The sequence below is a fragment of the Polistes dominula genome, unplaced genomic scaffold (assembly GCF_049000335.1).
Source record: "Polistes dominula isolate Pdom_NZ unplaced genomic scaffold, Pdom_raw_medaka contig_77, whole genome shotgun sequence".
Lineage (NCBI taxonomy): Eukaryota > Metazoa > Arthropoda > Insecta > Hymenoptera > Vespidae > Polistes > Polistes dominula.
Genome location: NW_028301152.1, coordinates 4,397,975 through 4,421,056, shown reverse-complemented (window position 1 = coordinate 4,421,056; position 23,082 = coordinate 4,397,975). Strand labels below are relative to the sequence as shown.

Sequence of the window (23,082 nt, the reverse complement as noted above, 5' to 3'; positions counted from 1 at the left end):
TCGCGCGCACTATATGTTATGCTGACGCAAATCCGTTTTCAAACTAGCGTACCGTTTTTAAGATGCAATTATACGCGAGTTGCACGGAAAGTCTCACGACGGTAAACTAATACAGTGTGAGTGGTTTTGTAGTATACTAAAGGCAGTTCTTCAGTCAACAATGATTTATTAACTTAAGTCTTTGGCGACTATGTTACAATTGTTTAATGTGGACTGTATAGATGTATGATGTGTAAAATGTATAACACAAAAATGTATAATGAGCGAAGAGAGTATGTATTACGAAGAGAGAGCGTATGTATTACGAACAGAACGTATGCATTACGAACAGTGAGTCTTACTTGATTTCACATGTTTTTATACCTGAATTATTTACACCCCTTTGGAAAGGGAAGGGGTTGAATGCAATTGATTAACCAATAGTAGGAGGGTCCACCTACTAGGATCTCCCGAAGGAAAATCTTATGTTTTGGGAAAGGGAAACAATGCATAGAGAAACGTGATCTAGGATGTTATTTCCTTTTATGATATCGTACATGCTTAGATATGAATCATAAACCTTCAAAGGGCCCGACACGATTTAACGGGTTTTTATCGCACCATATGTTTCTTTGATTATTGAGATAGTTTGGGAATTTATGCCCCTTTGGAATTTCTTAATGTTTTAGGTAAACAGTACCTTATACCTGCTGCCTATTGTATTTTATGATATTTGCTACCATAAACTTATGGTATGGTTTTCTTCAAATGAAATTGAATATATAAGAAAAAATAACTAAATATAAGTTATCGTCTGCCAATGATTTGGTACCGAACATAAATCAAAGACGTAATCTTTCCTAAATGTTTTATAAACATTTTTTCCCATTTAAGTCGATGATATTAAAAAGATAAATGAGAGAATATAAACAGGAATTTTATAATCTCATTTAAGTTTTCCTAAGACCTAATTTTTTTTCTTTTTCTTTTCTTTTTAGAAAAGACGAGACGTAGGAGAATATTGTCGGCGATTTTAAACGAGAAAACGAACGTATATTGTTATAAACGTTTGAAGATAATCTTCTAGTCTTGCTGTTTGTACGGCTACCTAGTAAAACCTCGTGCGGTGTTAATTTTCCATAAAGGTGTAACGCCGTGTATGCGATAGAGTGAGTGAGGAAAAGAGAAGAGGGGACTAGATGATGGTAGAGAAAAATAATCGTTTATTATGCATTATTATGAGCAATATAGTCCGAGGTGCGAACGAAGGAACGAGCACGTGGCTTTCATAGAAGATACTTTGCTGGTACACAAGTAAAATGTTCTTCGTGTGGTATATAAACGTTTGATTTAGATTGCACCGACAATGTGCACGCAGTACTTTAACCATAATGCTTCATTTTACCTCTCTTTCTCTTTCTATCTCTCTCTCTCTCACACACTCTCTCTTTCCTTCATTTTCTACTACAACTTATGGTTTGTAATGTTTTATTTTTGCAATTATAAAAACATTCTAATCGACTGAACTTACTTCCATGTTAAACAACACTTTAAAAGTAACGATAACTTATTTTTATTATTTATTTCCGATGTTAAAATAAAATTTTAGTTTCAAGTTTATCATCATCTTATGTTGAATTGTTTATAATATTTTTCTATCCTTCGTGTTTTAATACCGATGTACGTATAACTATTTATTTTATTAATGTATAAAACTTTTCTCTTTCTTTTTCTAACAATTAATCAAGGTTCTAAAAAGGATTGTGGTTTAGCTCGTTATAAGGTTTTTGCTTAAGATTTGGTATAATATTTAGTTCTTATATATCTACTTAATTATTTTATGTATAAAGCAGGATATTTAGAACAGGTCAACTAAAAAATTCTTTATTTTTAGTTTTATAAAAATTATCCTCAGTAGGATACAATAATGCATTCTTATATGCGTTTGAGAAAAAAATGTGATCATAAAAATGCAATCCATCTTAAACCTTTATTTATTTCTATTTTAGATTAAAAAAAAAAATTTGACTTTTTCTAGAGAAATAATGCTGGACATATTTTTTAAATATTTAACGTATAAATTATTTTTCTATATTTTAATTTAATACTTTTTTATTTAGAATAGTATGAGAAATCAATTAATATAAATTATTACATTTTTAAAATAACCGATAACCTTAAGATATAAAAAAATGATTCAAAGGAAAAATTATTTCTACCATCACATGTGTTTTTAAAATTAGCATAACTCTGTCTTGAGTACTTTCCCCATAAAACCAAAAATAACACAATGATTTAAGCGACCTATTTGAAATAATGCCTTATGTAAAAAAATCTACTCGATAAAATATATTTCGGGATACATTTTCTTGTTTCCTAATAAACTTCGGTTAAATCAAATTTGTCGCATTTGCCAAGAACCAGCAAATGGAAGTACATTTACGGTCGTTGCCATTACAAGGACGAATAGTTGAAGAGGTAAGGATAAGATAGCGAGAAAGAAATAAGAAGAGAGAAAGAGAGAGAAAGAAGAGTATTGGAGAACTCTATCGAGGTGATCTTTCATGCGAATCTGTTGTGGTCGCCGCAAGACGATCTGCATTTGGAATCTTAAAGGCTCCACCATAGACCGTACGAATCTTTATGGTCGATTTGTTCTTGGAGACGGCCGGTCTACGCTTCTCCAAATAAGTATTTCGAGTTGGAGAATGGGCGGGATCCTTGGCAACGGCTGCCGATGCATATAGATCGGCTACCCTGTCCCTGACACCAATTCTAAATTATCGCATACCGTAAAGGCAGAGAGACATAAAATCTACGTACACAGAAGCGAATGGCACACCGGGTGTCCGAACAATCCTCGATCGTTCTCCTTCGAAACGAGAAAAAGATTTTTCGAGAATGCTTTTACACTCCGTTGGAATTCACATTTTTTTCTTTCCCTTTTTACTCTTTTCCCTATTCGTTTACTTGGATTTGAAGTTTGATTAAATCCTACGACGAGAGTTCAATCAACATTTCTAACCGATAACCATTCGTAATATCTTATAATTACACGTAAATACATGATTCTTTCAAATAGATTTCTAATTCGTGATAAAAGAATGACATATATAGAAGGGATTAACAAAGCGTAAAAGTCTAACCAGACGATAGGAGAATTCCGTTAACAGTTGATAACAAGAAATCGATTCGTTTCGATATCGGGCAATAACTGGTATAAATCGGATAGCAAAGTGCCATATCGGTTATCGATCTTGGCAACTATCGTTTCAGAGAGATAGTGGAAACTATGGATAATCGATAAACTCGTTGCCAACTATATGTAAGACATGATGTAATACATAGCTATCGAACATAACTATTCAACTGAGTATTTAATATCGAATATTTAATTGTATTATTTATAAATTTACTTTAAAGGTATTCAAATCATTCGGTTTATTGATGTTATATTGTGTAAAGTAATTCATACACATGTAAAACGCACAATGCATATATTACATATTATTTATATCATATATTGTATTCTCTTTATGCAAACTGATTACATGCACATGCGTACACACGCACATATGCAAATACAATTCATATGTTATATAATGTATTCTCTTTACGTAGGCTTATTACATAGACACGTATGCACATATACACATACACACACATAATTCATATATTACACAATATATATATTATATCTTGTATTTTCTGTACACAAACTCATTACATATACACACATGCATACGCAGGAGATATATACAAAGATAGAAAGCCGATCTAGTTCCCAGGAGGTTTCTCTCCTTCGTCGTGTACTAGACGGTTACGGTGGTCTGGAAGATCCAATCGCTTTTCGACGCTATACGTCTTTGTAACTCGATAAGTCGCCCGAGTAATATCAAGGAAAGGTAAGAAGAAAGAAAAAAAATAGAAAGAGAGTGAAAGAGAATAAAGCAAAGTAGGAAGAAAATATCGTTATCCAGCAAGGACGAAAATAGAACCTCGAAGATTCTCAAGGATGCGGCGAAGCGATATCGAAATTCGAAAATCTGACTCTCCTTGTAAAATATTGGAACGTAGACTTCTCTCAAGTTCAGGTGGCGTTACGATTTGGAGGAACGTTTCAACGAAGAAAGACGAATGTTCCCTTGAAATTTTCTCTTTCAAACTTGCGAACTCGTGAAGAGATTCATAAACACAGAAAACATTTTTATTTAATTTTGACTGACAGTTTTTTTTAGAATTTCATTATTTTTTCATTAGTACCATACTTTTTTTCAAATTATCTTTATAAACTAATGTCGTGAACATTTTTAACGAAATATTAACGTATGAAGGCTACTTTTGATTGATGTAAATATACATATAATAATTAATATATCATAAATTTAATAGTTTCTTAATATAATTTAATTTATATTAATCATTTATTTAATACATGAGAAATTGCATAATTTGCTGTCTTTTATACTGGAGACTATAATATTTGAAATATTAATTACAAGTTTAAAATATTGTAAATGTGCTTTCTAAAATTAACATTTGTTGCATAATAAACTAAAAACTTTTCAAACTCGTTGATATGTTTAGATTTTGTAAACTTTTCGAATAAGTAGTTGATATAACTTGACTGAGCGTTTTAGTAATATCAAAGGTTAGAGAAGAATTCAAGAAATCGAAAGAAAGGTCTAGTAAAAAGAGGAAGGAACGTATGACAACAGTTTTAGAGATATAACCGAACGAGATAAGAATCCTGATATCTTATCCTACCTCGGAAATTTCAGTGAGTCTCTTTGGAAACACGTGGTGTGACGATTTAAAACGGAGGAACTTTTCTTCGTGACTTAAAAGAAGTTTTCATGTTCGATTCTTTAGGACCACATTTGAAAAAAAAAGTTCTTTATACATTTCTCGAATCCACTTTGCTGAACAAACAATCAATTCGTACTCATTATTCATCGTTAAATTCCATTATCGTATATTTAATTGTACAAATCATTTTGATCTACTTAAACTGTGATACATTCATAATTTTAATTGAAATTATTCTATAAATATCGGCTTAAATTTTATATTTACATTAAAAGTGGATAATAGAAAAAAGTAAAATTATCAATCATAGAAAAAATTATTAACATATGAAATAATATAATCTCATTCCTTTTAGAAATACGAAGCGAATCAGGTTTTTATTCAATTATACGTATAATGGAATTACATAAATTCGTACTTTTCATTTTAATGAAAGAACACAATTTCTATCACATATTTAAACATAGAAAAGTATTAATTGAAATATTGGTTATAAAAAAATTCATCTATAAAAAGCTTTGTATGGGTTATCTTACATATATGTGAGAGTGAGAGAAAGACGAAGAGTGCGAGTGTATGGTGTGCGTGAAAACAATTGATGAATGTGAAAGATGTGTAAGAGTGTGCAGCGATATCGGTATAAGTGTGAGTGCATGCAGCAGTATGAATATGAGTGTGTCCAGTAAGAAAGAAAAGCGAGCGTGCACCCCGAAGTCTCTCGAATATTCCCGAACCGGAAATCAGGAAAAGGTCTTTTGTTTAATCGGTCGGGAATAGTCTGGAGATTTCGAGAATGATTGACGGAAGTGATTGGGACCATTGGTGGGGTGAATGTGTATATAAGCGCGGCGAAGAATGCGGTCTTCGCCTTCTTGATTCGGTGCTACTATCTGTGAGTGAAAGAAGTGTAATTCGAGTGTGTCAACTATTATTACTTGCTTTTCTTATCTTTTCTATCTCTTTATTATTATATTAAACATTTGTTCTATTATAATAAATACTTATATTTTTAAATTTAAATAAATCTTACATATAAATCCATATTAGAAAATTCAATCTTTATAATTTCACTTTATAGTATATGTATATATATCAATAGATTTCAATTTGATTTTATATCAAGCCTCCAATATGTTTTTAGGCGACAAAGAGAAGGCGACTCCGTATGTGAAAAGTTTTTATTTTGTATGTTTCCAAAAAACAAGCTGAACGAGTTTTGCAAAAATACGTTCGTCCAGTATGCTCTTGTTTTCTCTTTCTATCTCGCAGGTTACCAACGGATGTGTTTCAGGACGGGTATATGCAATCCTGTATGTTTTGTTTGTTACCAAAACACGAGACCGGCAATTAACGTATCATTACGTATACATATTTTGGACCGTTACACGGCCGAATGGGAAATAAGTGGAACGAGCATAGAACGTGAATGAAAAAAACATAGAACATAACTATTCCATCTGACTATAGGACGCTTTAATATTTTTCATTATAGCTGACCATTTTTATTACCACACCTTTATTTCCTTTTCCCAAATTAATTGGCTTGGAATTTCACAAAAGATTTATCCAACCCTGCTAGAAAAGCATGGTGAACGAAAGCTAACTCATATGTTATTTCAAATTCTGCTCATTTTTCTATTTTGCTCATTTTCGGAATGTCTTTGTTTGTTTATACGTTTAATCATACACGCGCGTATGAATCTAATGATAAGAGAGAGATACTTTATATTTTATTTTAATATTTGCCTATAATATTAAATAGTTTCAAACAAGATCAATCAACAATAGAAACGTTACATTAATTTTATAATTATTATTAAAGATACTACATACAAAATGAGAATATGTTAAAAATCTGATATATAATAATATATCAAAGATTTAATCGAAAAAAGATTTACACGATTTCCTACTTCCCATCTTTATTCTACAGAAATATTGATGAATTAAAAAATGTTGATTTTGATCCAAATTATGCCAAATCTTTTTCTAATATAGATACATATATTTAAATAAAAATAAAATAGATTTTAAAAATGCTACAACAACATATATATGCATATGTATTATAGTATCCAGTATGTTTCCAACGATATTCACTCTGCTACGACTTTGCTACAATTTTGCAAGTATACTTTATAAGTAAACAAAACATATGAGAATAGGGAAGATAAAAAAACAGCAATTAAATTACTACGTGACCATTAACTATAAACGTTTATATAAATATTTTTCAATAATCAGAATAAAAGGAGAATAAATAGATATAAGCATTCGATCATCGTTAAAATGACAAGAAAATATAATAGTCTTTGATATAACGCAACGTATCCGAGTCTCGATTTGTGGCATAGCAATTTTCGATGAAGAAAACCGAGGAGGACTCGTTAGTTCGCGAAGAAATCAACGATTCTTGAAAGAAATAAAGAGAAACAGAAAAAGGAGGTCGTCGTTGTCGCCGCTTGCGCGTCGTTACGCGGCAATGCTCTTTCCGTTCTTCCACCGTATTTCTCCCTTTTTTTCTACCACTACTTTTGCCCCCTCTCACCCTGCTTTGAACCATTACATCCCTTACGGGCGAGCAGGTGCGTCGAAGTACTCGGAGCTTCCACAGTTCTCCTACTCATCCGTACAAAAGGGCACAGTCTCGTCCTCCCTATTCCACCCATATACTGTCCTCGCCCTTTCTCCTCTCGTATCAGACAAGAAATAAGAGTCTGAAGCACATTTTACCTCTCGAATAAATCCGACCGGTTGTGAGAGAGATAAGAAGAAATAGAGAGAGATAAAGAAAGAGAATAACGTAGGGAGAACAAAGATGCTCCAATGTTAGGTCCATGAACGGAAGGGGTGGAAACGTTCACTTGTGAAACTGGTTATTCTGTGAAAGGGTTATAAAAGAGAAAGAGAAAGAGAGAGAAAGACAGACATAATATACATATATATATATATAAAGGAACAGATGGAAAACAAGAGAAAGAGAGAGAGAAAGCGAGAAAGAGCAAGGATGAGAACAACAGGGCAATAAAGAAGACAAGGCTCACCTCGTCTGCCACGAAATAGAGAGAGAAGGATGAACGTGAGAACACAAAAGAGAAAGAGAGAGAATAGTCGGTGTCGAGCTAACTCGGCGACGAAGCCGCACTACGTTATCCCTCGAGCGTAACCGAAGAAGAAGAGCAGAAGCGAGGGCGTGTCTGGTACCTCCTTACAAACTGCCGAAACTTTGACTACGTCCCTCCCTCTCTTTCTCTTTTCTCTCTCTCTCTCTCTCTCTCTCTCTCTTTTATCTTTTCTCAATATTCCCTTTTACTTTTCACGTAAATCCTTATAAATATCCGCTAATTATTGGTTGATTTTTAGACCAGTTTAAAAGATTCACACACACCATTATTTTTTGGCTCCAGTAATCGAAGCATTGAAATAAATAAAAAATGAAACAAAAAATTTATTTTATGATATATTCTTTTTTAATATGAATAATTGTAATATAAAATATGTTTTATTTAATTGTTTACTTAATTTTTGTCAATTGTTTGATTCACAATCTCCAGTGTTATAATTACGGATATGTTTTCTCTTCTCTTTTTAAGATCCAACTATGGGAAGAGAATGAGCAGAAATTTTAAGCGAAGAAAATGTTTCTTTAAAGGGGGAGTAATAAACGAATCGGGATTAATTTTATGAAAACACGTGCCGTAGAGTTTTAACAGTCGGTGTTAAGGTGCTACGAGACCTACGTGATTCGAAAATCGAAACTGCTTTGCTCGTTAATGGGACAGAAGCAGAAATAAAAAAAGAAAGAATCGTCTTTTATGCCTCGCAAACTGAAACTTTTCGAAAAGAGAAGGAGAAGTAACGTTGGTAACACCTGTTCGACATAAAATGAGGAATATGTTACAATCGTGGGCAACGAATCGTAGAAATTTAACTTCCAATTTGAAAACAAATTCAATATTTATGATCTCATTTCGTTATCAAGTTTTATGGTATATGAATAACCAAAATCGATTTATAACAAATGAGTAAAGTAAATTAGTTGAATGGAATAATATCGTAATTATAAAGAACGAAATCATTTATGATAGCAAAATTTACACAAAGCTTAAAAAGAGGTTATTACTTTGACATTTTCATCGTACTTATTATGGTATGGTTTCGTATAAGAAAACTACTAACTATAAAACTTTGAGCTAATATAAGGTACTACATGCTGGCTAAAGCTAATTGTTAAAACTTTTTAATTGCATTATACATCTATATACTTAACTCTGCCAGCAAAGAATCGTAGATATAAAAAATACATTATTACCATAATAACATATTTATAAACTGATAAAAGAATTACGGAACATTTTCGAAACAATCGAGACCATTATTTGGCGAATAAAATTAAAATAACGATCCTTTTAATCCAATAATGATAAAAAAGAATTAAAAAATAATCGATTTAATGGTCCACAGAAAATCCTCCCATAGAAGAGAGTTTTGAGAGAAAGGAGGGGGCAGATTTGATTTTAATCTCTTAAAAACGACATTAAGTAAAATTATTTCTACTAGAGGTGTTCACGATCGAACGCAAAAGTCTGTTCCGTGCAAAGCATTAAGAGAATGACCGCAATAAAATCACATGAAGGGTTTGTAGTTGGTGGGAGGATGTTCAAACGCGAACCGCATCGCTAGAATGAGAAAAAAGAAGACTTAAAAGTTGGCTTGCGAGTGCAATCGCGTTCGAAGATCTTGTGAGAGAGAATCTCTCTCTATCTTTCTTTCTCTTCCATTCTCTGCTTTCCTTGCCTTTACTATCCAATTCGCAGGAAAAAGGACGTAAAGAATTGACTAACATAGATGCACGATTACTGGCACGGGTCACGGCTTTCGTGCGAGAGGTCGTAAACCGTGTTCGACCATATTACTTTAAAACCATTTCCGGATGGCGGTAGCTATATTTATCATTTATCGATACGAAGAGGATCTACGCCAAAGTGTTCTCCCTTATACGTTGATGCTCCTACCATTATTGGACGATTTCTGTGGAACGAAGAACGTTAACTGTTACTACTATTCTGCAAATTCCTAAGTACATTTCTCCTCGTGGACGATAGCGAAAAAACTTTTTCCTTTAATTTTACAATCAGTACTTTAGCCAGTAACTTTTCAATAAAGTACAGATAAAATTTAATATACAGTATTATATATTTCTATGAGAGAAAAAAAATTAGAAACTAAACGATGTATAACAATAAATTTCTATAAAAATTATATGATCAGATGCTCCGGTATTTATAATTACTTTCACCTTTTTATTATAAAATATATCTTTATTTATCGTACGTAATTCTAAAGTGTATCTACCGTATAATAAAATACCATTTTACATAGATTAATACTTATTAGCCATTTGAATCCTAAGTAGTTTAATTACATTGTTTAGATATTTTCCTATCAAAATTGCTACATAATTAAAACGCTATGTGCGATTGATTCATAGTTGCATCCTTTGGCAATTATTAATTAATTTCTTTAATAATTCCTGAAACTGAACAGTTAAGTATTAAATAAATTCTCTAAATTATCTTTTTCTCTAGAAAATAATAAAAAAAATAACGAATATCTATCATCTACCAACGTTATACAGACAACATACATCAAGACACTAAAATCAAAATCGCTATTGGAATTCTTATTCAATTTATAATCTCCAATAAGGATAACGATATCAATATCGTAGACAACCCAGTGAATGCGTATTTTAAAATTGAAGACTCTTCAGTGAAAAAACTGTAGGAATATATATGTACTGTAGATACATATATGCATTTGTATAATACATTTGAATATATATATATATATATATATATATATATATATATATTGCAGCGTGCATACGTGCATATGTATATGTGTGTGTGAAATTACACCCAAGAGAAGAAGGAAAAGTAAATAGGAAGAATAGAAAAGCAACCCCATGGTAGGAAAGATCGAAGCAATTTAAGCAGCCGCATAAATAAATAAAAGCTATCGTTACCTAGCCATGAGATATCCGTTCGTAGGTAATCCAAGAACAATTAAATAGGTAAGTCGTAAGAGAAATATCGAGAGAACATGCGGATTGGTAAAATCGATAGCTATGGAGAACGTAATAGCATCTAAAATTCAAAGCCACCCTCGTAAATCCACGAGACTGCTAATTACGCTCGCTCGGAAGGACGCGGACAGCGTAGCACAACTCGGCTAATCGCAATATTTTCATATATCCTTGTATGATTTATGAGATTCGTTCGTATTTCCCTCTTCTCTCGACTTTTGTTCGCGCGGAGAATCCAACGAGCGCATTTTCTCGATACAACGTCGAAAGAGGATATTGCGCTCGGCGTAGCAAATTTATTTCTTGTATTTTTTGAAAAAAGAAAAAACAAGCAGAAGGAGTAAAGAAAAATAATAAAAAAATGAGAAAAGAGGGGAAAAGTGATAGTGAGAGAAACAGAGAGAGGGAGAGGGAGAACTAGAACGGTCCCTATGTCGTGGGCACACTGCAAATCACTTTTAATTAGATTCGGAAGTGTTTCGCCATTCCCCGTAGAAAAGGCAAAGAAAACGAGAAACCCAAAAGGGAATCTGCGACGTCGTTAAAAATATTACCCTGTGTAATTAAATACGGGAATATCCCTTTCGTTATACGCTGTTTTTAGCGCCCGAAATTCGCGTTTGTCGAAAAAATATATAAAAGGAAAAGAAAGGAGAGAAAAGAGGTATGAGAAAAATGTTTTAAAGCATGACCTACATTCTTTAAAGGGAATGGAAGAGAAAGAGAGAGAAAGAGAGAGAAAGAGTCTACATAATTCTAAACACCTCTTAGAGAAGATGTACGTTTAGTTAGGCTAAAACATTTAACGAACAAGTTATTTCTAGAACAGCTGTGCGTACGACATTCCTCTAACGCTTTCAATTCATTTCGTCAAAAATTCAAGATACTCGATCGTAAATTCGTACTGTACTAATTACAGTTCGTCGAAATTTGCTATATTCGTTAAAAGAACAAAAAAAAAAGATCGGAAGGGAGGAAGAGAAATGTCACGTTGCGAAGAAACGTTCCAATCGATACTAATATTTTCATGTCAACTTTCGTTATTTATGAAATATTTCATTATTTGATATCGAAACACTCAAATAAAATGTTTGATATCGACGAAAAAGTCTTTGGGTAATTTCAGATATTAAAAATAATATGGTAAGAAAGATATTATTCTTTTATATATATTGGAAATATATCAATATCATTTTTGATCGTATAATAGATAATCAATATAACATTGAACAAATAGACGGCTACATTAAATGAATTAACTCAGAAAAAAAATCGGTTATCGCCAATTACTAATGTACAAGTTATTTTAAATTATCAGTTATGAGATCGAAGTTATAATATTTTTATATTCATGATCAATTCCTTCAAATTAATTTTAACAAATTCAAATAGAAATTTTTCTTCTATCAATACAGACAAGAAAAATTGTAAGGCACGAACACAAAAAAAAACATCAAAACAAACATACATAATTCTCATTCGAATCTTATTTGTATTTGAGACAGCACGTTAGCCAAATCCAGAGAGCTCTTTTACATTATTCGTTAGCCTTAATTCTTTTTCAAGGAGAAAGAACACGTCTAATCAAGTGCCATGCTATGCTAACGTCCCTTGCAAAAAAGCAAAGCTCGTTCCATCTCCCTTTCTCTCTCGTTTTCTCCTCCTTCTTCCCCTTTTTCTTTATCTTCCCCTTCTATCTCATTATTTCTCAGATTTGTTAATTAGCCTCGACACGATTACACGACACCAACGTTAAAATGTATGCAGGTGCGATCTTAGTAGAAGGAACGTATCTTCATTATTTGGATGTTAAGGAGAAACTCAAATGGAGTAAGCAGAATTTCGCATGATTGTCGTCGAAGCACGGCTAGCAGCAACGACCAACCGGGATCGGTAACAGGTGCAAACGAAATTTGTTTAGAAATAAAATTAATATTTAACGTGCATGCACACAGATAGCTATACATGCAGATATAGTTACGCGGGACGCCGGTTTAACGAGGGTATTATCTCGACCGGTAGTCGCGGAACGTTAGTCGAGTACGCTTAAAATACAAGGACGGCCCTCGTAAATCGCCCTGCTAATTAGCGCGATACGGATCAGCCTCTCGTACGACGACGTAGAAACGAGAGAGTCGCGTCTGCAAACGGTGTATATTGTACATTTCGCTCTTTATCTCATTCCTTTTCTCTTTTTCACTCATTCATTCTCTTTTTCTTTATCCTATTATTACCCTGTCAAAGGACCACCCCTCTCCCTCTCTACCACCACGTTATCACGTGGCGTACACGTATGAGCTTGCATTTTCTACTTTCATCGTTAATTCAGGAATAAACTCAACGAAAAGTGCCAAGTAAAAATTTCAGATTTACTTAACAATTTAGGCTGTTTCCTGATTAAACAGATTCCATGCGAAAGATTATTAGAGATAAACGATGAAAGATAATTATTCGATTTCTCATTTTCCAAATAAATGTCAATTAATTTGGGAATGAAAAGATGAACCTTGATTTTTAAAATAAAGTCATCAAAGCTTTTATCGATTGCGGTTTATTAAACGAGCGTTCACAGTTTTTGTCATAATCAACAATGGGTTATACACATTTAATAACATTCATAGATGATTCATAGTTCCTTTCAAAATGAATTTAACTTATTAATAACTTTTGCATTTGCTTCTGAAGTTTCAAAAACGAAACATCCGTCTTTATTTAATCGGCTTAATTTTATTCATTATTAATCTTAATCCGTTCGCATGTATATATGCGAACGTTGAAAAAATGAATTTTTAATAAATCTGATAATTGAGTTACGCGTTCCACTTATTTTTCTCTCGTCAAATCGATGCACGAAAATGGCTTAGCGAGTTTGTCGTGGTTTTGCGTGGATTATCGTCGACGATGTTGGTCGGAGGAAAGACAGGAGTCAGAAACCACGCGGAAACTCGACCGCTGCCGCGTCGACAGAGTGAGAGAGTAAAAGAGAAAGAGAGAGAGAGAGAGAGGTATGGGTTGGTCGACAAGTTATTCGCGGTTCACCATTGAATAATTTAACGTTTAATTTCACGTTGGTTCCTCGTCGTCATCGGCATACCGCGGTACCGTTGATTCGTACCGTGAAACATTTAGCACACGCCAAATTTCCCATGCGACTCGCCGGATAATACCCACCATACACATAGCTCTCTACATAGGGATAAAGGGACTTGTACTTGCGCATGCGCGCACACGTGCGTAAGCTTGAGAAGCGTGTTTCGAATTCCGTAACTCTTCCCCCCCGTCATTCCCCCTCACCCCATTCTCACATCTAGTATTCACCGATCCGAGAATGATCGCTATTGCTTAATCGATATAACCGTAAACGTTTACTTAAAAATTTTATTAGACTTTGCCAAGAAATTTTACGACACCGTTGTTATATTAGTCGTTATCAAATAGAAATGAAAAGTGGAGATTGATGGATAAACTTTAGTGCTTGATTCAACGTAATTTTCTGTTTTAAAGTTACACGCAAAGTGATTGAACTCATTGAAAAACAACACAACAACAACAAAATCGTGAAAAATGTAATACCTCGATAATTACGAGACTCGTAAATGGAAACAGAGTATCATGTAACCATTCAAACATTTTCCTCTATTCCGGTAATCCGATCGTAAAAATTTTCAAACGAAACTCGTGATTTTTTTTTTTTTTTACTAGATTACTTTTCATTGTTTCGTTCCACTCCACGATCCTCTCTTTCAACTCTGTTTTTAAATAAAATTATTGTTACCACTGGCACTTATATTATTATCGCTATTATTACTGTTTATTACTATTAATCTATAAATTGTGATATTTTCGTTATATTTTCGTACTATTATACTCACTCACTATTATATTATTGTTACGACGAAATACATTGTGTATATAAAACTGAATTACCCCCGTGTACCACGTTCAACTGTTAAATCACATCTACGACTAAATCAACTAACAAAAACAGCCCTTCTAACTCACCAAATAATCATCTCTTCCTCTTCTCCTACGTATCGACAATTTTTTCCCTACATACATTTAACAAATTGTTTACCGGCAATTTTTTAAAGAATTTATCTCATGTCATCAGCTATTACTTTGTAATTGGATTGAAAAGTAATTTTGAATAAATTTCACTTATTATTAAACTTTTAATATTTCTTTTTTGTATGCTAAACAAGTGTAACAATAGTACACATCAACTTTTACTAATGTAATATATATTTTCGCAGCGTTTTCCTTATAGTGTGATGCGAAAACAAGCGCCTCACGAGTATACTCGTGATCTGTCAACAAAGTGTTAAAATACAATTTTTTCTTAAAAAAACAAGCAAAAATAATAAAAATAATCTATTTCTAAAAAGGAAATATCTATCAATCTATTCGATCACACGATTATCAAGTGAAATATAATTTTCATAATCGTTAATTTTTCAATATCTTTTCTGCGATCGAATAAACGTCATTCTAATTAAAATCGTAATTCTACGCATATTAAGAGTTTTATCGAGTCTAACAATAAGTATGGTACCGATATTATTATTCGTAATTCCCGCTTGACAGGTTAGAAGTTGGTAAAAAGTTGACGAGATGAAAAGAAAGAAAACATTGTTAAGGAGAAAGAGAAAAAAGAGAGAGAGAGAGAAAAAAGGGATGGAGAAAACGTAGCGTCAAAAAACGAGTGAGCTAAAAGAAAGGGTGGAGGCAGCAGTGAACCGCGTTACGGATTAACAGTGCGCCGGTACGGCAACGACGATGCACTTCCCGCATATCCTAGCGTCCGGACAGCTCGTGAGATATTCAACGGAGCGAATATCCGGCCAGATTATACGATTTTCCTCTCTTTCCCCGTCGTCTTTTTTTTTCTTTTTCTTTCTAAACCCCGTGCTGTGATGCTCGGGAAAAAGAGAAAGAGAGAGACAGAGACAGAAGATCGAATAGAGTGGATAGCAACGCAAAACTCCAACTTCGTGCTGATATCTTTTAGAGGGTGGGGGCGGGGAAAAAAACGGAAAAAGAGAAAGGGAAAATTGGCGAATGAACGATACGCCGGTCGTGGTTGAAAGGGATGGGGGGGACTTCCTGGATAACGTACCTAGTGTTATTGAAAATCTCATCCAAAGCGTCCCTGAAAATTTTCTCGTTTAGTTCTTCGTATTCGAGTAATATAGCTGCACCTCTGTGTACTGCAGCTGCAGCATTTCTATACTGATCACCGTACATTGGTATAAGAATCATTGGGACTTCTGCGTGCACGGCCTCTGTCAAGCCCAATAAACCAGCATGGCCCACGTAAGCTTTTATATTCGGATGATCTGTAACAAACATATGCAAAATTATTATTCAAATTCAATTATTCGATATACAATAAAAAATCTACCGAAAGTTCTGTTTTTATTTGTTAAGTGATGAAAAATAATGCATCTCTTGGCTGTTTATTAATATTTCGTTAACAATATCTCATATTAGTCAATATGAGAAACTTCTTTCTGTCTTGATAAAAGCTTTTGAATGTTCTTACAATAAAATGGCTCATCCTTGGAAAATAAACTCTCATACAGTACAGAAAGAATTTTTCAATAAATTTAATAATTAAATCCATATGATTATATTTATATTACAATCCTACTCAATAAATATTGCCGGTAAGCGTAGTGTTTTATATTTTCTTATTTAAAGATCAATATTGATAAGATCGTTTGCTTTTTTTCCAATTTAAAATTAAAAAAGAAAATTATTAACAATAAAATTATATTGAAAAATGTTAATTCTCATAAAAACTATAGACTAGAGAAAAGAAATATTTCATTAAAAAAAAATGATAGGTCTCCGTAAAAAAACTGTCATTTTGATTTTAAAATAATTGATGGAAACGTCCATCAAACAATAAACGAATAATGTTTTTACGTTAACTCGTTAAAATCAAACAAATATTATTTAGAACTATCTTTCGAAAAAAAAGCACACACGATACATGGTGTATTTCGTTATCAAGATAATACCTAAGTGTCCCAGTTTAACAAATAAAATAAAACTCATCTTATATTGAAAAATACTTTTCAATTTTTTTCTCATGGAAATCGTTCCAATCGATTCTCACGGAAAGCAGAAAAAATAATTCGAAGTCGATCGAGCAAGAACGATGTAAAGACAGACGAAGCGTAAAGTCTAGGAAAGAAACATAAACTGATAAAATTCGTTCGTGATATCAAAGCGAGGAAGACGATCGAAGTACTGCATATATATAGAAAAAAAGAAAGGGAGAAATAGATGAGAGAGTAAAAGAAAAAGAAAAAGAAAAAAGAGAAAGAGAAAGAAAGGAAAAATCTGAAAACGTTTCGAAAGCGAGTTGCAATGTGAAATCGAATGACACATTAGAAGCCTTCTTCTAGGCGAGAAGCAAAGCGCATCATGTAATCGCAAAATTCGACGGAAGAATCGTTGTCGAGTCTCTTATCGTCGACGACAGTACCATCTTATTCTTTCTTTCGATCTTCCTCACTCATTCTCTAACACACACACACACACACACACACACATACAAACACACATACTTCTTGAAGCGTTAACGGTAAGGAAGGATAGACGACACACCCTCCTATTCGACACAGAATACCACCTCCAGAGTCGATCCTAATGTCAAATTCCATTACCGCGGCCCGGCAGCCCTTCCTTGTTCCCTTTCCACCATCTTACCAACAAGCTTAAACCTCCACCATATTACCCTAAAGATAGAAACGTATAAACTGGTATGCATTAAATCCCTTCCCCCTTTTGCTCTATCTATTTATTCGTCTATATATTTTAAGTAATATGTGTATGTGTGCGACTATGTTAAAAACTTTTAGGAACGATAATGAAGCTGATTATGAAACAACTTTCATCTAGGATCCCGTGTCCAGAAACATTTCCTTTAGGAATTACAGTTCGTGATGTATGTATTAACCGACTCAGTTCTCATTACAAGTAGTAATTCAAACCGTCTTATACTAACATTAATACCTAGTATTACAGCGTCATGAAATCAACTGGCACAGTCATTAGAAGATGTCCGAATATCATAAGCAATTATATTACTTGCTATTAGGTTTTCATCTAATTCGCTTAATGTATCATAAATCAAAGCTTCCAGAAAAGCCAACACGAAAAAATGAATTTTATTTAAAGTCAAATGAATATCAAAGTCTACATAAAGGCAAACCAATGATTTATCATGATTCTTTAGAAAAAAACAATCTAGCTAAAGAGAACATTCTGACAACACACATCACGTTTCTAATGTCCAAACAAAACTTTCTCAGACACAAGTTCTTGTATAAAAGCTGCCCATAATATCCTTTTTATCATCCTTAAAACATATATAACATGCGTACGGAATAATTCTATATATATATTTATAATATATAAATATATATAAATAAATAAATACATGACAAGTAAACGTTCAGAATAAATCATAATTAAAACATTATTTGATTCTTCACTATCATAAATTGTTTTGAAAAAAAGTGAAAAATATTTGATTTTTTGACTACGAAAGGTGTATTCCTGGTGAGACATAAGGAGTAAGACAGCTAAATATTATTGTAGAACTGAAAGATACATCAAAATTAGAATTAGCTTTTTTCCGACTCACATGAAAAAAGAAACTAACACGTGTTATGTTATGGTATTTACCATATTCGTCTTGAAATTCTCCTACAAATAGACATAAAAAAATTATATGTTTATTTGTAAAAAATTTAAAGTATCCTTGATCGAAAATCGACAACAAATTTACCATAATCACGTTGAAGCTCTCTTTGAATTATGCTGTACTGTAATAGAAACATTTTTAATCGGACTTCTAATTACAGAATAATCTCTATTTATCACGACTCGTGTTTCACGTATATTACGTTTTCTGTATATTTACGTATTCATACATAAATATTTCTATAATAAAAAAACATCGAAAGCATCTTTTCTAAGGTTTTTCGTTCACGATAGATACGCTATGTCGTCGTTTCTCTCACCGATCGCATATACATATTGAAAAGAAAGATATAGGGAGGGGGAGGGGGAGGGGAGAGAGAGAGAGAGACAGACAGACAGACAGAGGAGGATAGAATACGAATGGGAGATATCCATCTATCCATCCAGGATTCAGCGATCAGTCTGAATTTTTGCCGACGAGTCGATGGCAGCGAGGCGAGAAGACGAAAAATCGGGCATACATATATACCACTCGCACGATTTGAGCGAGATTTCACGCTCTGACATCGTAGTCGCGTGCTTTCCTCTCACGGCACGAACCCTCGACACGTTCGATTTTTTCCCATTTTGCTTCGTCTTCTTCTCCTCCTCATCCTCTCACCCCTCTTCTGGCTCTCTCTCTCTCTCTTTTTTTTCAATTTTTGTTATCTCTGCTCCCGACGCGATTATTTTTACCATCGACGGATTCCAATATTTTCCGAGAAAAAAATCGTTAGTAAAAAAAAATTGAGATTTTTATGGCACGTCAATCAAAGTAAAAATAAAGATTGAATTTATAGAAGTATAATTGCAATGTAATTAAATAAATATAATTAAAAGATGTTTATTTCAGTAATTGTATACTTATTTATTAATCTATCTTAAATTTACTTCGAAATTTGAAATATTTATTTACCTACTTCATCAAATGAGCAATAATTATATTATACATCTATATATATGTGTATATACAAAAAATGACAAAAGAACTGTTACGTCCCAGGCAATTTTCTTTTTCTTTTACATGCTACACTCAATATTTTTTTGAAAGGAATATTATCCTTGTTACTCATAATTATCTATAAACCGGTATTTCTGTTTTAATTAGTAAGTCTGTATTAGTTCGATATTAAATTAGCACTCAGTTTAAATAATAATTCCGTATTTAGTTTCAATAATAAATCTAATTTCTAGTTTCGTTTATAAGTCTGTAACCAGCATTAATTAATAAGTCTGTATTTTGTTCAGTAAAATCAGTGAAACATGTTTATAAGATTCTAACGGAGAAGAAGAAATTAAAAAATAAATGAATTTGAGAGTTAGTAGAGTATTATTATTATCCGCGACTAGAAATATTTTATTTTTGTTGAAAAAAATAGAGCTAAAGGTCTGTCTCACCGGCAGCAGAAAAAAAGTAAATATTTTATTTTAATTCTTAATGGTTTATCTACACTGTACTAGAATTCCAATAGATTTTATAATTTAACTACCCTCTTCCCTTCTCCAGTTCTCATATCCAAATCTCATCACTCTCCAAGTAATCCATAATTCCTTAGGTCATTTCCTGAGAAAGGCTTAACTGTTTGACCAAAAATTGACCACACCTTTTATTACTTCACAGGACGTAACAGAAAAAAAAGAAAGAAAATAGTATGAAGGCTAAATAAGAAGTGATAATATAAATAAAAACATTCAAATTATAGACAAGGTAATAGAAGAAATAGGAACGTTATACTAATATAATTGGTTAAGATAAAGGTGACTACAACAAACAAGAAGTTACGGTTAAAAAAAACTGCAATGTCAGATGGGAGTAGTTATCGTTTTAGAATAGCTATATTTTTTTCTGACAATTAATTTTAATAATATCTGTATTTTCTTATCTCTCTTTTCGTTACAAATTATACATTTTTTATCTTATTTATAATTTATAAGTTGTAAAGTTACGATAGTTGAAAATGTTGTTATCACCCAAAGAATTAACTTTTATACCATCGGTTCTACAAATTTATTTGAAAGGAATATAATTAATAGTTCGCATCGTTATTTTTGTGAAATCGTTGAAAACTTTGTTGCACTTTACTCGTCGTAAGATTTTTACGAGAATTGAGAATATATTCGTCGATTCTTCGTTATGTCGTCCGAGCTTCCATCTTATCAGTTACATTGCTCGAGAAAAGTTAGGAGACACGCGGAAGCAGAAACGGATACGCTTGAAAATTCTATCGCTCTTCGCGATAGACATTTCAGACTACAGCATCGACAATATTTTCGCTCCATTCCCAATAGAGGCAACTCGAAGTCGAAGCGATCGAGACTCGTAAAGCGATTACCGTCTCTGCATCGACTCCACTTAAATGTTTCTTCGTGTTTAGAAGCATCGAGAGCTTCCAAAACTCAAGTCGACGTTGCTTTCTCATTGAAAATTAAATTTACTTTTTTCTAACTTTGTATACTCTCATTCTCTTCCTACTTACCTATACGTTTGTATAAATATAACAATGTTTATAAAAGAAAACAAAAGAAATAGAAATAGAAAAATTATCAGAAGTTAAAATTATTTCTAACTTTTCTGCTCAAAACATAACTTAATTGATAAAACAAAATTGTCAATTAACCATTTACCAATTAAATGAATTATGATATTTGTATATTCATGATAAATAATGATTATATAAGAAACTTCATATTAAAAAAAAAAACTTGTACTGAAATGTGTATTACATATAATGCACAAAATATATACACATTGTTAAAAGGTGTAATTTCTATGATAAAAATAGTTTTAAATCGTTTGATTGAATTTAAGAATAATCAAACTGCAAAAAGAATGAAATTTCTTATCAGAATAATAGTACCGCTGCGTTTAACCGTAGCCCATCGAAAGATATCGGCCTTCATTTGATATTCGAAACAGCCTCTGGCGAGATAAGTATGCGGTCTATCTAAAAAAAGAAGGGTGGATCACCATTCTTAAAACGATGGAGGGTGCGGTCTGTTTCCGATAAGACTATACTCAGCGATCGATCGAATGTGCATCTGTGTGAACAAATCTGATAGGTACAATTTGTAAGAAAACACAAGGGGGAAAAAACAAAGAATCATAGAATAACAAAAAAACAAAGAGATAAATAAGGCGCAACGTTAAAAGTTATTTATATTCTACAACATAAATATTATAAAACAAACGAGAATTCTCTTATGCCATTAGTCGTTTCGATATGAAAATTTACGTTCCTGGTCAGAGAAAGTACCGCGACAAACGTTCTGAAAATACATTCCGGCAAATGGTAGATTTTATGGGGAACAATTTCCATTTATTCGTCCACTCTTTTAAACTTCATTTTGTCTTCTTCTACATTACCGATATCGCATTATCGTTTTTACCTTCTACGTCGACCACTCTCCAAACGGTTTTATAATAACAATCATCGTAAAGACAATCGATCGATAAGAATAATTGTTAGGATAAATGAAAAACAGAAAAAAGAAACACAAACAAATAGGTAGATTAAAAACCGATACCTGTGTATAAAACATATGAAATACTTGTTTTATCTTATATAATAATCCACTGTCATTCTCGTCGTAGGCAACGATATAATTGGACTCGCGTTTCTCGATCGCCTTGTTACACGTTCGCATAACGATGTTCTATTAATTGGAATTTCTGATAATAAATCGACGACCAAATCGATCGATACAAGGAAAATTGATAATCGCGTATGTGACCGTCCGTCGAGTCTCCTGAACGTTTCATAGCAACAAGAAAGAGAAAGAAAGAGAGAGAGAGAGAGAAAAGTATTAAGCTACCGGACGAAGATAAATCAAGAGAGAGGGGGCAGGAAGGTAGAGGGAAACGGATGTAGATGTTTCGTTGGAAAAGTAATTTGCAAGGAAAATAGAAGGCGAACCGAACTTCGAGGAAAAGGAGGAAAAGCGTAGACTCCCTCGCTCGACCGATATTAAATCTTTCACGTTGCGGTTTTCAAAGAAAAACGACTGTGAGCTCGAGTAGTCGGAACTTGGAAGACATCGAAACACTTACTAGTTACAATATTTTTTCATTTCGACGATTCATCGCAAATTAATGAACTTCTTACGATTACTTAGCGTATTAATAATTTGAGTACTTAATTATTATCGAACGTGTTTTCTTTTTTGTCAAAACGCAAATCACGTCTAACACATGATGTAAATAATTTAAATTTATACATTAGGAAAGAATAGAGGAATTATTATTTCCAAGTATCGTGCTCATAATACGAGTGCAATCAAATAAATTTTGATCAATTATTATTCACGTTGCAATCAAATAACACATTTATAGATTGCTTTTATAAAATTTATTTAGCTTATTCTCCGTTAGAACTATAGTTTTCTATAATTTATATATAACTATCATAGTATACAGGGTTCTTCATTTAACCATTTGACCTACACGCTAACTT

The 23,082-nt window shown here is 32.8% G+C and overlaps 1 protein-coding gene across 1 annotated transcript in view; it reads right to left on the bottom strand.

The window, feature by feature from the left end:
* Nucleotides 1-23,082, bottom strand: part of LOC107064360 (UDP-glycosyltransferase family 37 member C1) — a 47,321-nt gene that overhangs the window by 10,226 nt on the left and 14,013 nt on the right. The window contains exon 2 of the mRNA XM_015316996.2: nucleotides 15,993-16,212. Within this exon, the coding sequence (XP_015172482.2) occupies nucleotides 15,993-16,212 (220 nt within the window). The remainder of the gene's footprint in view (nucleotides 1-15,992; nucleotides 16,213-23,082) is intronic.